Genomic DNA, 16,979 nt, shown 5'->3' with positions numbered 1-16,979 from the left:
CACCCGCCCCCGGACAGAGCCCCAGATGCGGGGCGGGTGACCCCGCCCCCGCATCTGGCGGACGGGGTGGTCCGCCCCGCCGCACGGGTGCGGGGCAGAAACGGGTCAGGGCAACGAGGGCGGGGCCCCGCTGCCCACCCCTAATCACCATGGAGTGGATAGCACATGCATGCACCAAGTGTTTTTTTTTTCTTTTTTTTTTTCAAGCAGTTTTCTTATTTCTTTCCTAGCCTGACGGCGGGAGTAGTTTGCCTTCAAACTTAGCTAAAATTAAAGAGAAGGAGCTAAATGGCGAGGATGTATAATTCGACTATTTGACTAGTCCAAATTAAAATTCGAGTTTTGCACACACAAATTTGAACGTTTAGACAGAATGGGAGACCTTTCCCCGAAGCGATAATATAGGTCTCCAGAACGATAATAGCCAAGCTAGGAGAAACCGGCACTTTTACATACCACCAAACAGAAGGGCATAGTACATAAGATTGTTACACCCTGAAGAAGAAAATAGAAACGATGGGGGACAATGGGGAGTTGGAACGGTTAGTTGCCAAACAGACGACACCAAGAGGACAATCTTTAGACTAGAGGATGGAGCAAACTTAAAGGCCTCACCGAAGTGAAAGTACCAAGCAACGAAGGATGACGTGGGGAGACACATGAGATGCTCCTTAGCAAAGCTTGAATAGATACAACACACCCTTTCACTTTTTAGTCACTCCAAAAGACTTTTTAACTCAAAGACTTTTGAACTCTCCCTCAATAACACTTAAATCTCCTCCTTTTTGTCACAAATCTGTCAAGCCTTAGAGCTCCTCCTCATCAGAATCAAAAGAATACATACCAAGCCTATGTGTACCGAGATGAGAACGCTAATAGCGGTCTTGATTTGATACTGCTAAAACTCTATCTGATCTTAACTCAACCATGCATTTTGATAAACCTAATGTATGAGTATGAATGCATGTCAAATAGTGAGCAAGTAATGGAGGTAACCTGGTGACATAAAACCAACCACTTGGTGGGCACTACTTGAAAATCGAGATGAACAATGTAGTAACCCGCACAAAATCCTTCCTCAATACAAATAAAACACAATCCCAACTCAGATAAATCATTGATTCATACCCCATTTTTAAAAAAAATCAATGTCACAAACACCCAGCAAACCAATTCACGAAGTACATTCCCAATCGGGAATCTTGTGCCCTAGAACTGGAAAAACATTGGAGAGTCATATGGGACACATACCTTGAATAGAAGTAGTGCAGATTAAGAATCATCTTTGATTTTGTATTCACTCGGTGGATAAATGTACACTCAGAATGGGATAGGGCACGAAAAAAACTGAGAGAGACGTGGAGAGTGGATATCGAGAATGAAGGAATTTGGGCTTATCAGCCTGGGTGAGTAACTTAAGTCACTTAAGACACGAAACGTGCTACTCACGAGACCCTCATTTTTAGAGCAAAGTCCCTACTGGGACTTAAGCCATTAAAACAGCGACTCACTCCCAAATAAACAACCAGCAGTTCCAGACTTATGCACATTCACTAAACTACTCAAAATTGAGTAAGACCAAAAATAAAAAATAAAACCATAAAAAGAATATAAAATATATTTTATATTTTCCTTTTTTTAAAAAAAAAAAAAGCAATGTGCATACTTAAATGCATATCAGTTTAAGCATAGTGCCACTTACACAAAAAATAAAATTCACTCTCATATTTGTAACAATCACGATGGTTGTTCACACCTCATAAGATCATCAATATCAAAGTTCATGTGAGTGTGTGAGTGAGAATACTTATTTCAAGGAATCATCTATATATATTTTCTATCTCTTTTTTTTTTCTTTCTTTCTTTCCATAGATACTCTCAAGAGATTGTCTCTTACCTTAAAAGTCAAACTTTATGCTAGGGCCTAGATACTTGAAAGAGTATCTCCTCCAAACACAAGTTTGCACAATCCTTTGATATGTATATTTTTATTGCTTATCTTTTTCCACAATGATTAGAGCAATAATTTTTTCTATAAAGACTTAAAGGACAGATCCGTGTAGGGTGTTTGTCTTTTTCTGCAATGATTAAACACTGAATTTTTCTATATGGATCAACTATTTATGTTCGGCAAGAAGAGATCTCTTCCTTTTAGTACTAGGTTCAACTAGTATTAGTCAATTCAAGGCATGAACTCCCTCTATGGTGAGTATCTCAATAATAAATACGGAACATGATTATAATAAGCATAATTATAAGTTTCTCACAGTACTTGAAAATGAACTTTGTCAAGATGACCCATAGGGTTAGTAAGCTCAACGTTGACTACACAAAATAGAGAGATGCATAAGTTCAAGAATTTACTATGTGAGAGCTCAAGTGCTCAAACCTTGACACACTAAGCATGCACTTTCCTTCAAAAAATGAACTCAAAAACAAACCAGAAAAAAATAATGTATTTTAAACTGAAAAATAGAAACATAAGACAAAATAAAACAAAAATGCATGTCCTAGACCAATGCAATAATATAAGGTGTCCCTCACTTGATGTCACACATCCCTATGGTTTTCTTTCTCGGCAAGGTCCACTCACTATCTTCTTTGACCATCCATTTTTTTTTTAAGTTTTGACTTATCCATATCACTTTGCACACTTTTTGCTTTGTTGAGAAGACACAATTCTGCTAGTTCACTAAAATTAAGGCTTATGGAGATTATTTGACGACTCAACTCTTCAATCTTATTTTCTAAATTTTTTCCTTCCTTGTAATTTTTCGTTTTCATTCTTTTCTTTCACTTTTCTTAAATTAAAGAAATGTGGTCTTATATGACCAAGCATAACTAAAAAATGACAAGTATTAGTAAACTTACCTTGATTGGGCTTCTTTGTCGATTTATCATGTGAGACTCTTGAAACATGAGTTTTAGACAAGGTCTTCTTTGAAACTTCCTCATCTTGACTTCCTTTAACAAAGATAATACATTTTGATGAAGTGGCAGTGGATGATGAGGCTTGAAGTTCTTTGCTTTGGAAAGTCATGTACCCCAAACCCGTGCGATCACAACTGGATTTTTGAAAACTTAACATCCCATCTAATTTCTGGGTTGCAGTTTTTTTCTTGTATTCTTGAGCTTTTTCCAATTTCTTCTCAAGTACTCATTTTTTAGTGTTCAACCTTGATACTTCAACTTCAGAATTTTTTAATGCCTTGGACATATTATTTTTTTCATTCTCCACGATTGTGAGCTTGTTATACAGCTTGTTATTTAATTTTTTCAGCTTCACCACCTCTTCACATAGATCATTGTAGGCTTCTTGTAAACTTAGCTCATGATCAGCTACAACTAGAGCAACCTCTGAATCACTATCATCATTGTCACTTTTAGATTTGGTTTAATCAACATCAGAAAATTCATTAACAACAGTAGAAAAAGCTATACATGAAGTTTCATCCTCAAATAATGAACTGAAATTTTCAAAATCAGAACAGTCACTAAGTGTGACGTTAAGAGCTTTTCCTTTGTCTCTTTTAAAGTTTGGACACTCAATTCTTATGTGACCATAACTTAAGCATTCATATCACTTAATTTTATCTTTTTGCTTAGATTTATCTTTGTTCCATCTTTTAGAATCACTCTTTTTAGCAAGAAATTCCTTACCTCTCTTTTCTTTCCATTTATTCTCTTGTTAAACCAAAATTTTCTGAATTTTCTTGCAATGAGATCTATATCCTCATCGTTCAAATTTTCTTTATCAAAAAAATCATCTCGATCTTCTTCCATAGTTTTGAAAGCAATAAACTTACATTTTCTTGTTTGAGGAAGAGAGGACACATAGGCTTGTAGAGAACCTACTAGTTCTTCAACCTTGATTGCATCCGAGTCCTTGCTTTAGTCTATAGTAGTCACATTTGGGCAAATCTTTCAGGTAGAGATATTGGAATCTTCCTCACAACTTTTGAATCTTCCACCTCTTCGCCTAAATTGAACTTGGAATTCACAATATTGTTAAGTTTCGCATAAAAATATTAATGTTTTCATCTTCCAACATTCTAATTTCCTCAAACTTTGAGGTTAGTAATTGCAATTTAGAATTTTTTACAATTTTGGTTCCTTCATGTGTGACTTCCAAGATATTCCAAGCTACTTTTGCCACATCACACATGAAAATTCTCTTAAATTATTCAGGAGAAACTGCCAAAAAGATAGCATTAAATCCCTTGATAATCCAATTAGAATTGATGATCTCATCTCTTGTCCAAACATCAATAGTAGTCTCGGGCTTGGTCCATCCTTGCTCTACTGTATGCCAAACTTGCTCATCTAATGATTTGAGGAAAGCCTTCATACGAACTTTTCAATATGCGTAGTTTTCTCCATCAAAGTGTGGCATGACATATAACGACATGGTCAACAAGAGAACGAATCACACTCGAATGAGTGAACCACGCTTTGATGTCAATTGAAATTACCCAAATACCATTGTATTGTAATGCAGCAGAAATATCTACCAATTCACTGAACAAATTGGTTAGTCGTTAATTATGCAATAATTTGATAAACAATCAAGTACATAAAATAAACGAAGTACATAATACCAATTTTGGTTACGAAGGAAAATCCTTTAAAGAACTCTTTAAAAGTAAAAACCTACAGGGCAGCCAAACCCAGGAAAGTCAATGTTATTATTTGAAATCAATTACAAGTAATTCTAAATTACAAAACCTTTGTAACTTAACTCTCTTACTTGTCTAGAAAAATGACTCATTTGTCTTCTACCATAGTAGCAGTCAGAACCTCTAGCGATCTTCTAACTATTGACTTCCCTCCTGGAACTCTAATGGCTGAATTCAATCACCTCAACTCCGGCACAGAGTATGCATGCACTCAAAGAGAGAGAGGAGAAAAACACTAGAAAATTATTCACAAGAATTTTCTCCCACTCAAGCTCTTGGATCTCTCTTAGATCTCCACGCTATCTCAAAATTAATTGATAAAAAAGATACAATCCTCAGCCGAAATCCTCAATTAAATAATCTACACTGTGTTTGATCTATAGTAGGACTCTGCTGACGGACTTAGTCTGTTAGGACAGTAAGAATCTGCTAACAGGAGAACTCTACTGGGAAACAATTTTCCTGACGATTATGTTGACACCTAGCGCTGAGTCTTCTTATCAGATATAGTTTTCATTCAACTTCACAATTCCAGATTCCTTGAACTTCGGATACACACTCTCATGACTTTATCTAATAATCACTATATTCAAATTAAATACTCTTAGATAAATATAAAATAGTTATATTCATCCAATCTCAACAATCTCTCAACTTAAATAAATTTCTATCATCCAAGTTATCTAATCCTAACTAACCACTTTGTCATTTACACTTAGTATGTATATATTCTTTGTAATTCTAATTAGTTTTCTTGAATTTTTCTCAACTTTTATAGTCTCATTGTCACATGCTCAATCCCAATGATCTGAATCTCATATTGGTTTGTAATTTTAACTTTTTCACATATTTATATAATATTTGTATTTATGATTTTTTTTCTTATTTGTTTTTCGTGTTTAATAGTCTCACAACCTCACTTGCCCAACTGTAATCCAAATTTTCCAATGATCTAATCTACAATCCATGATAGTCTCACTTGGTTTATACTTGTAGTTTTATGTTTTTAACTTTTTTACATATCATGTATATATATATTGATTGTAGTTCTAATTTTTTTTTCTTATTAATGTTTCAGGTTTTATAATCTCATAGTGCCACTTGCCACCCACCCCCCAAATTCCAATTTCAGGACACAAAGTCATTTTTCTACTCACAATTTGTAATATTGTAATATTATACATTTAAATTATTTGATCATTTGTAAAATTCTATATTAATTTGTAATAGTTTTAGATTAATTTGTATTATTCTAATAGCTTAGAATACTTAGATTTTTATGTTATATGGTTTAACAACCTTTGTTTCATTCTATGTTATATGTAAAATATAGTTTTCATTTTTTAATTTTTTTTTAAATCTGAGCTCAAAATAGCCCAGAAATAGGTTCTGAGCACAATGGGCCATGGGCCCATTTGGGCCGGACAAACTAGGGATCCAAATCTGCCCTCGGCACCCGAATGGGGGCCTCACCCCTCTACCCCCCACTAGGGTGGGGTGAGGTGCAAGAAGTGGGTGCCCCAGCCCCAAGTGATGTGGGTAGCACCCCTACCTTATGTTGATGACAAATAATCAATAGCCTCGAACGGGATGATCGGATCTTGGGTTGAGGACTTACCCTTTTGGTTGGGGAAGGGCCATACTTTTATTCTCGGATGGGGTGAGCGTACCATGGGCGAGAACTAGCTTAAATAACAAGTTGTCATCCTTGAATGGTAGACACACCATCACACACCAAAAGAGAAATGCTAGTATACCGCTTGAGTTTGTCCTCTCACTTTGACTACTTATGTATTTTATTATTTTTAAATTTTTTTTTTTACTTAATGATTAAGAAAATGACTTTTAGTGTATTGGTGTATTTTTTTTAGTTTTTAAAAATATTTAAATATGTTAAAAAAATATGAAAAAAAAGAAGGAAAAAATAAAAAGACAAATTTATGGTAAGCGGCACTTAGCGGTCACTACTGGACGGCAGCCTAGCACTACTTCACACCAAAATACTTGGGCATCATGAGGGGTGATGATTTGTGTGAAAACAAGAAAATGAAACAAAGAAATTATACTTTATGAAATTAATGTTTTATTAATAAAGTCTAGAATTGAAATTAATTGTGAATTGATGCATTATGTTTATTGCTTTTACAATTATTGTGAACTTAATGTGCTTCCCATTATAAATATTTATTTTTTTCGTTTTAATGTTTCCCATTATAAATATTTAATTAACAGCAATCCTGCTATATTGTCAACGAATTTGTAAGGAAAAAAAAATCATACCATGATTTCCATAAGATTTCATGTTACGGCAATATGGTCGAACGTCTGTGTAACCCTGAAAGATAGGAAATGGGAAGCTAGGGGTGTTACATAGGGACCAGTTGAGGTGTAATATCCACTACAATAATCGCTAACTTAATAAATAACCTTAGAGATCACCAAGGTTTCTTTATTGGAAGCCTACATGCACACAGTTTTTTGTAAAGAATTTGGCATAACACACTGCTTGTTGGAGGGGGATTCATAGCAAGTAGTGGATTTAATGTATCATCACACAAAGAACTGGAGTTTGGGTGGCTGCCTGGTGGAAGATACAAGGATGGTACTTAATTCCTATGCTTGTTGGTCAGTGACCCATACATACCGAGAAGCTAACATGGTAGCACATCACCTAGCAAAATCTGCTCTTGAATGCACAGAGGATCTATATGATCTTGAAACATGCCCCTCATGTATCTTACCTATTGTCACAAAAGAAATGAGGTAGTTGTATTACTCGATTTCTGGCCTTGAGTTTGATGTAATTGGCACTTATGATTAATGAGATCAGTTTCTTTTATAAAAAAAAAAAACTTAATAAATACAATTTAATAAATAGGTGCTGATTGATTAACTTGATTAAGAAAATATAGACATGCATCTTAAATATTATTTTGAAGCTAATAACACATACATAATAATATATCTAGTTTACTCTATAATTTTTGCTGAAATTTAAGCCTAGTTTGGATAGTGAGTTGAGATGAGAAGAGTTGAAATAGTTTGTGAATAAAAATAAGATATTTAAATTTAGATGAGATGAGTTAGAAATTGTTTGAGTTAAAATGTTAAATTTAACTTCAAACAGGACGGGGGTGCTTATTCATTACACCTTCCAATTAGAAAAGCTGACACGTCATTTCAAGAAAATTGTTTATTTGCAGCCAGTTAATTCCAGCGAAATGACTATTTACAGCTAAAATGAGTCCGTTTTGGTCACAAATAATCTTTTCGTGGCAAACAAATGGCCACAAATTCCCGTTTTTCTTATATTAGGGGATTTATGTAAAAATTAGTTGGTGCGATAGTTGGGAATCATTTCTCCTCTCTCCCCTTTCTCTTTTGACCGACTCCTCTCTCCCTTTTCTCTTTTGACAGAACCCTCCCTTTTCTCTCTCCCTGTATTCTAGCCATACATGAGTTATCATAAGCAACAAATTCACCTTTAAGCAAGAAAGACATCCAAAAAATTCATCCAATCAGAACCTCTAAGCAACAAATTCACCCACACAGCCCGTACAATACACCCAATCAACTACTTATAGAGCAACAAATACACAACCTCTAAAATACACCATAGGCAATATTTTAGTGATTGAATTATTTGATGTTTGGGATATAGATTTCATGGGTCATTTTTCATTCTCATATTTTAATAAATTTATTTTAGTTGTTGTAGATTATGTCTCCAAATGGGTGGAAGCGGTCGCCTTGCCGACCAATGATGCGAGGGTCGTAGTGAATTTCTTGTGGAAGAACATATTTTTCCGATTTGTTACTCCGAAGGCCATAATCAATGATGGTGGGAAGCATTTTTGCAATCACCAATTTGAAGCGCTACCGACTATGTATGGCGTTACCCATCACATGGCGACACCATACCATCCTCAAATGAGCGGCCAGATTGAGGTGTCTAATAGGGAGCTGAAGCGCATACTGGAGAAGACCATGGGTATCTCTCGGACAAACTGGGCGAGAAGGTTAGATGATGCGCTATGGGCCTATCAGACAACATTCAAAATACCAATCAAGATGTCGCCTTATCGGCTCGTTTATGGAAAAGCCTATCATTTACCCGTGGAGCTAGAACACAGAGTCTATTGGGCTACGAGGACACTGAACTTCAATTTACAAGCGGCTAGCAAGAAGAGAATATTACAAATAAATGAGAGGGATGAGTTCCACAATGATACTTGTAAAAATGCTCGGATTTACAAAGATAAAACTAAAAGATGGCATGACAAGCATATTCTGATAAAATGAATTCGAAGTCGGGCAGAAAGTTTTATTATTTAACTCAAAACTTCGACTCTTCCCAGGAAAGTTGCGCTCTTGGTGGTCGAGACTATTTGTGGTGACCCATGTCTTTTCCTATGGGGCAGTTGAAGTCCATTACAAAGCAAAAGACACATTTAAAGTAAATGGATATAGATTAAAATCCTATGTGGATAGAGACTTTAACTCAGAAAAGGAAAAGTGTTCCCTCATTCTTGTCAGTAATAAATGATGAGAGAATAATGTCTAGTTATAAACTTTAAATAAAGCACTTTTGGGAGGCAATCCAAATTTTTATTTTATTTTATTTTTGCTTAATATTATTCTTTTACTTTCATCTTGCAGGAACAAAGAGGCGAGGAGATTTCCAAGATGAAAGTAAAGCTGTCTTACCTTCTCTCATTCTCTCCTCTAGTTTTTCTTCATCTTTCTCATTGAGGACAATGTGATATTTAAGTTTGGGGGAAATGAAGTTCTTTTATTTATTTTGAAAAATAATAATAATAATAATAATAATAATAATAATAATAATAATGATAATGATAAAAACAATATGGTTTGATGAATAAAAAGACTATGATACAAATATGATTGAAATTGATTATAATTTTTAGAAAAATTCTCATTGCTTAAGTCTAGTTGTTAATTCTTTACTTTATCTTGCTTAATTTGATATTTTCTATATTTTACATACCTAGAAAAATTTTATGTGAATTTGTATGGTCTCAAGTTACTCTAGAACTTATTTGATTACACTCGAGGCGAAATCCTAAACATAATATTACTGGGGAAATGATTAAGGCATTCTTTGGACCGATTGAGTCTTTCAAGCTTACATGTTTATTATTGTTATCCCTAGCCACCCCTTTGAGTTTTATTGAATTATGTTTTGGCCTAATATTTTCTTTCTTGTAAATCTCATATTCCATAACCTATTTGAGCTTAAACACTTATTTCCTTACCTTTCAAGACAACTAAGTTTACACAAAGTCATAGACTCACAAGAGTGTGAAAGGCAAGAGAAGTAGAATGTCTACAAGTAAAGTTAATTATAGTCATATTATCAAAATCATAAGTTTAGAGGTGTGAAAAGTCAACTCGTCTACTATGTGGCCGACATTAAAAGGCCGATGAGAGTCATATAAAAAAGTTAGCCGAAAAGGTATGGTTTATTTAAAAAAATATATATATATCCGACCTGCCAAATAGAGGGGTAAAGAGAGATATACTTGAAAGTACAATAAAGAAAGGTATGTTGAGAGATTCACAATCATTGAGAAGATATGTTTGTGTTAGAAGTGAGAATACTTTATTTATTCTGTTGGTGTTCAAACTAAATTTCTCTTGTTTTGTTTGAATCCTAATGATATGAACCCGCATGAATGAAATCCCTTGAACCCACAATCAATTTGAAAACTCACCCAAGAAAGCCAAAATCAAGTCAATGGATGGACAATCTAGACCCGTTGAGAACTCATTTCAATACTTAGATTATATTAAAATCTAAACTCGTTGAAGAACCTGTCCCAAGAACCCAAATTACAAGGAGGAATGCCACAAAGGTTGTGATTTACCTTTGATAAGTTCAAAAGTTCAATCAATAACAAGAGGAGTAAACTCAACTCACAATGAAAATTCAATATTGTTTAAAGAGCTTGTGTTGGACGGCTACAAGATATTTAAATACCTAAACCCCAATTAACCCTAGACCAAAATAAGGCCCCTTTTACTCAAAATGCCCCTAGATGAATAGTATCACGGCTACAATAACGCGGCTACAGTAACTCTTGAAGCCCTAGTTCAACAAAATAAAACATATGTGGACCAAACATTCTCAAGCTCGATTATTCTAGATTAATTCTTATAACTAATAAAATAAATCATTTAAATGAAATAAACAAATCCAATGCCTTCAATCACATAAACATAGCAATAGGCCCTAATTTATGTTACACTCTTCCATAGTTTATCACGTAGATGATCACTGAGTCTCCTTCTCTCAAGCCCATCTTGAATATTCGGCTCTTACTAGACTCGTTCCAAGTGGATTGCACAAATCATTGCATTACTTCCTTGCACTTCCTAGCACTTGATCTTGTGATTGCCCCATCTGAAACTTGTAAAGGATCTTTAAGACTTGGTTCACATTGGTGTCTATCATTTCCCCTCTCTTCAAAAAAATTCGATCTCGAATCTCCACCTGTATTAAAGGGAAAAAGATCATAAACATTGAAAGTAGCAGAAATATGATACTTACTTGGAAGATCTACTTTATATGAATTTTCATTAATTTTTTCAAGAATTTGGAAAAGTCCATCCAAGTTACTCCTGTCATCAATAAGAAAAAGTATCAAAACTAAATGAGTAAGTGGATTAAAACCATAAACAATTTCAAAAGAGGAATAAGAAATAGTAGTATGCATGGTCCTATTATATGCAAACTCTAATAAGAGCAAATGATACTCCCGCAAACGTTCATGTAACAAGTCAATGAATGACAAATGATACTCACACAAACGTTCATGAAACACATTTAAAGTCTTCCTTGCACCGAAATGACCACTCCAATTATATGCAAATTTAATGAATGGCAATCAATACTCCCATCCATGGTCACGCAATACGTTTAAAATCCTTTTTACCCCATAATGACCCAACAAACCACATCCATGCACTAGCATCTCACGCATAAGACTAGTAGACTCACAAAGTTTATTCTCTCTAAACAAATATCAATCTAGTCTATAACACTTATCAAATGATGCCTTCTTACACTTTATACACACTAGTAAAGTCATCATCATTAGCATGCAATTCCTTATCATATTCAAATCTCAACAATTTTGTATCTAAAATGAAGACAAGGACATACCTTCTTGCTAAAGCATCAACCACAAAATTTTCCTTACCTTGTGTGTATTTGAATATATGAGGAAATGTATTAATGAATTCCTCCAACTTGGCATGCTTTCTATTCAACTTATCTTGTCCCTTAAGTACTTCAAGGACTCATGTTCGTCAAAGAAAAGGTGGGTAGGAATTGTCACACCCAGCACAAAATCAATGTAATGCTCTCTCTCTCTCTCTAATAGGTGGCAATCCACTAAACACACCACTAGGAATCATGACTTCATATCCCTGCAACAAAGAGACGACAACATTAGGCAATAGTTTGTCAAGTTCGTTAGTAGTAAAATTTGCCTTAGCATAAAAACTCACTTTTCTCTTTGTTTTTCTCTCATTTTCTTCACTCTCTCTTTTTCTTTCACTTTCTTTTTCATCTTCTTTTTTTGAACTTTCGACCTCACAAGTGTTTTTCAACTTGTTCTCTTTTTTCAATTTCACTTGATCTTCATACACTTGTCTTCGAGTCAATGATACAAGAGTAATGGTCTTATTGTCTTTTACCAAAGTATACCTATTCTTGAACCCGTTACGAATCACTTTCCTATCATGCTGCCATAGCCTTCCCAACAAAATATGGCCAGCATGCATAGGCACTACATCAAAAAGCATTTCATCCATGTATTTTCCAATTGAAAAAAAAACTAACACTTGCATATTTACCCTAACCTCACCACAGTCATTCAACCATTGCAACTTGTATCGTCTAGAGTGTTTCAAGGTAGGCAAATTCAATTTCTCAATTAAAATAGTGCTAGCAACATTAGTACAACTCCCCCATCAATGATCATACTACATACTTTGTTGTTGATGTGACATCTAGTATAAAAAACGTTCTCTCTCTACTGCTCCGTATCATCCACCTTGATTTGTGTATTGAGAGCACGTCTGGTAACAAGAGATTCACTTGTCATGGGGTACTCCACTCCATCATCATCACTAGTATCAACCAACCCAGGCATCTCCTCGCTATCACCCTCACTCTCAGTCATTATCTCTCCATTGTCACGCATAATCATCACCCACATATTTGGACATTGAGATGTGATGTATCCTGTACTCAAACACTTAAAACATCTAATATCTCTATTTCGTGAAGGTTGAGATTCTACCTTGGGTTTGTTGCTAGTTCCCCCATCTTTCTCCTTAGGTGGTTTGGTCTTCCCTTTTGTTACAGCTTGATCATTTTTGTCTCACTTTGGTTTCCAAGAAATGCTAGAAACCGAAGCATACCTTGTTGTATCTTTTCTCTTTAACTGCCTCTCCACCTTCATAGCCATATGCACCATGTCCTCTACCTCCACTTAATGTTGCAACTCAATTACATTGGCTATCTCCCTATTCAACCCACTAAAAAATCTAGCCATCGTGGCCTCCCGATCTTCCACTACATTAGCCAGAATCATAGCCACCTCTATCTCCTTATGGTAATCCTCTACACTCCGAGACCCCTGTGTAAGATTTTGTAGTTTTTGGTAGAGGTCTCTATAGTAGTGCCTAGGTACAAATTTCTACCTCAAGATAGCTTTCAACTCTCTCCATGTTTCTACAGGCCTCTCAAGATTCCTCCTCCTATTGGTTACTAATTGGTCCCACCAAATAATCGCATAATCAGTGAACTCAATTACCGCCAACTTCACCTTCTTCTCCTTAGAGTAATTATGATAATCAAACACCAATTCTATTATTTTCTCCCACTCTAAATAAATTTCAAGGTCAGTTCTACCTTGGAAGGATGGTGTTTTCATTTTGATGTTCCCAAGGTTCCTATATATTCCATCTCATCCCCCTGGGTTTCCCCTAAGTCCTGTTTCACACCTAAGTCCTCTATGTCTACTCAATCCAACTTCAGATGTTAGGTCATTCTCATCCTCACCATACTCTCCATTCTCATACCTTTTCTCAAACCCATTCTCAATATTAGGCTCACATCGCCTCCTATCCTTCTCACCTTGCTGATTTCTAATCACTGCTTCTTGATGATCCATTATATCCTTTACTTCACCCAACACCAAGTTCAACTGGTCAAACTGTTGTTGCATGGCTTGCAAAACAAAGAATGAGTTATCTGCCATCCCATTTGGTGATGAGTCATTCATATGAGATATCATAATATGTTGCACAAAAGGAATGTTAGTGGTAAAAACCTCACACACTCCCTTACGTGTTTACACTCAAATAATGACACTCCATTTGTATTTCACTATTAATTGGCTTTTTCCCGATAATAGTCTCACACTCTCTTGCCTTTTACCTCAAGAGCTTTCCCACTCAAGTTCTTTAAGAACTAGTTAAACTAAATTAAGACAATATAACCTAACAACAATCCAAGCAATTGACAAACTTAGAGGTGCAAGAAATCCTAGAATTTTGAAACCCTAGGTGATGCAATTTTCAGCCAAACCAAAAATCTTAAGAATTTGGGCAGCCTACTTTTTTTTTTTTTTTTTGCAACACTAGAACAATGAAGCCCTAGAATTAAATTTAAAGATGCAAGAATTAAACGATAGAATCAGACCTGATTGGAAACCTTACTCTGAATACCAAATGATATGAACCCTTAGTAATGGAATCCCTTGAACCCACAATCAATTTGAGAACTCACCCAAGAAAACTAAAATCAAGTCAATGAATGGGGAATCTAGACACGTTGAGAGCTCGTTTTAAGAACCTAGATTATATTAAAATCTAGACCTGTTGAAGAACCTGTCTCAAGAACCTAGATTACAAGGAGGAACGCCACAAAGGTTGTGATTTATCTTTGATAAGTTCAAAAATTCAATCAAAAACAAGAGGAATAAACTCAACTCACAATGAAAATTCAATATTGTTTAAAGAGCTTGTGTTGGATGGCTACAAGGTATTTATATACCTAAACCTCAATTAACCCTAGACCAAAATAAGACCCCTTTTACCCAAAATACCCCTGGATGAATATTGCCGCGGCTATAGTAACGCTACTACAGTAACTCTTGAAACCCTAGTTCAACAAAATAAAACAAATGTTGACCAAGCATCCTCAAGCCCGATTATTCTAGACTAATTCCTATAACTAATAAAATAAATCATTTAAATGAAATAAACATAATAATAGACCATAATTTATGTTGCACTCTTCCATAGCTTATCATATGGAAAATCACTGAGACTCCTTCTCTCAAGCCCATCTTGAATATTCGGCTCTTACTAGACTCGTCCCAAATGGATTGCACCAATCATTTGCATTGCTTCCTTGTACTTCGTAGCTCTTGATCTTGTGATTGCCCCATCTGAAACTTGCAAAAGATCTTTAAGACTTGGTCCACCTTGGTGTCCATCATACATTTTCTTTGTAGCCCTCACCCTAGCCTTACATTACAAGCTTAATAAAGACCAATTGATCATTGGTGATAGTTTCTGTTCTATATTAGTGGAGAGTGATTTGAAAAGCAAGCCTATAGAGTGTTTAGATATCCATTATTTATTTATTTGTTTGCATAAAACTATCCGGGGGGATAATGATGAAGTGAAAATGATAGGTATGCATGGATGTGAGGATGGATGATGCAGTGGAATTGAGTTTTGAATTAACTTTTAGGACTTGATTGATTGTGAATGATTCATTTGAATTATAGACTTTAGATAATTTTTGAAGTAATAAATTTTATGAATCAAACCAATACTTGTTTTAGTTGTCTTTTTTTTCTTCTTTGCTTGAGGGCGATCAAAGTTTAAGTTTGGGGGTATTTGATAAGTATGAAATTTTTGTAATTTTTATTAATTTTTTTATTTATGAAAAGTGTCAGTTTGCCTTCAATACTATTGATTTTATTTTATTTCTACATATTTTCTTTATTTTCTTGAATTTGAAGGAATGATAAGATTTAGTGTGAAAGGAGGGCATTTTGATACAAAAGAAGAGATTACGAATCCAGACCAACAAGAGGCAATGAGGTTTGAAGAGAGCGGAGGAGATTAAGGTGAGGAGACTCAATGTCGACCAGAATTGGCGACAAGAGTTAGGTGATGAGCGATATATTTTACCTCCTGGGCGAGAAGATTTGGCGACGAAGCCCTGGGCGATTAGATTGGACGACTAGTCTAACTGACCAACTTAAAAAATCAACCTAAACGACATCGTGAACAACAACTAGCAAATGACTTGAAAGTAATTTTGATCAAGAAAAAGAGAAAGAAATCATAAAAAGAATCAACAAGAAGTCTAAATTCAGAATGCATTGGAAGACATCTTGAATATGTTTGAGTGTTTTGATCATAACTTTCTACGGATATATCTGTTGGATGCAATTCTGAATGAGTTGGAAAGCTTACTTAAAGAGTTACAACTTTGTCTCTAATAAGAATTTCTAAATTATGACTCCTAGAGCGCGTACGAGGCTGCCACAATTAGTCCTAAAAGTTAGGCGATTTTTTATGCAGAAATCATAAAAACATTAGGGTTTCTTTTTTATCCCATATAAGCATATCATTAGCACGAATTTAAGAGATGAGAGTTTGAGTTTTAGAGTCTAATAGTCTAGATATTATTCTTTAAGTTTCTTTTAAGGAGGCGGATCTGGGGCGCATATGTAAGAGCCGCATGCTTCATCAATCGACTCCAACGAAGAACACTAGTTTTATTCTCTCTCTTTTTAGTTTCATTATGAACTAATTTTATTTTCTATAGTTTTGATGTAGTCTAGCATTTAACAGACAATTTATATTCTAAATTATTTTATTTTCAATATTTACAGGATTAAATTTTTATTCCTTGTTTTTAATGCTTGCAATTTTCTAGCTAACTATTGTTTGATCTATTGAATCATAATGAGACTGAGAAATTATTTTTGATTAGAGCTATAGGATTAAACATTATTAGTTGAGTGAAGGTAGATATACTTTACCGCGAGTAGTGTGATTTTCAAGAAAATCTAAAAAACTTAATGAGTATCAAATTAGTTAAATTCATATAGAGATATGGAGTATTAATTGAAGATTTTTTTAGTTTTGTTCGAAAGAAAATATTGAATAATTAAGGAATTTTTATCATCAACTTGAGATAATTACAACTCTATAACAAGGAAGAATAAATTGTGTGAGATTCAC

At 34.7% G+C, this 16,979-nt stretch overlaps 1 protein-coding gene across 1 annotated transcript; it reads left to right on the top strand.

Annotated features, from left to right (window-relative positions):
• The first annotated feature begins 8,561 nt into the window (after nt 1-8,561).
• LOC109007397 lies at nt 8,562-8,978 on the top strand. Its single transcript, XM_035688729.1, has one exon. The coding sequence runs from the start codon at nt 8,562-8,564 to the stop codon at nt 8,976-8,978; it is 417 nt and encodes a 138-aa protein (XP_035544622.1).
• Nucleotides 8,979-16,979: the final 8,001 nt, after the last annotated feature.

Source organism: Juglans regia, chromosome 3 (assembly GCF_001411555.2).
Source record: "Juglans regia cultivar Chandler chromosome 3, Walnut 2.0, whole genome shotgun sequence".
Lineage (NCBI taxonomy): Eukaryota > Viridiplantae > Streptophyta > Magnoliopsida > Fagales > Juglandaceae > Juglans > Juglans regia.
This window is presented reverse-complemented; position numbering and strand designations above follow the sequence as displayed.

Excerpts from the sequence above, each read along its gene's own strand:
- LOC109007397 (XM_035688729.1), top strand. The coding sequence starts at position 8,562 with ATGTATGGCGTTACCCATCACATGGCGACACCATACCATCCTCAAATG.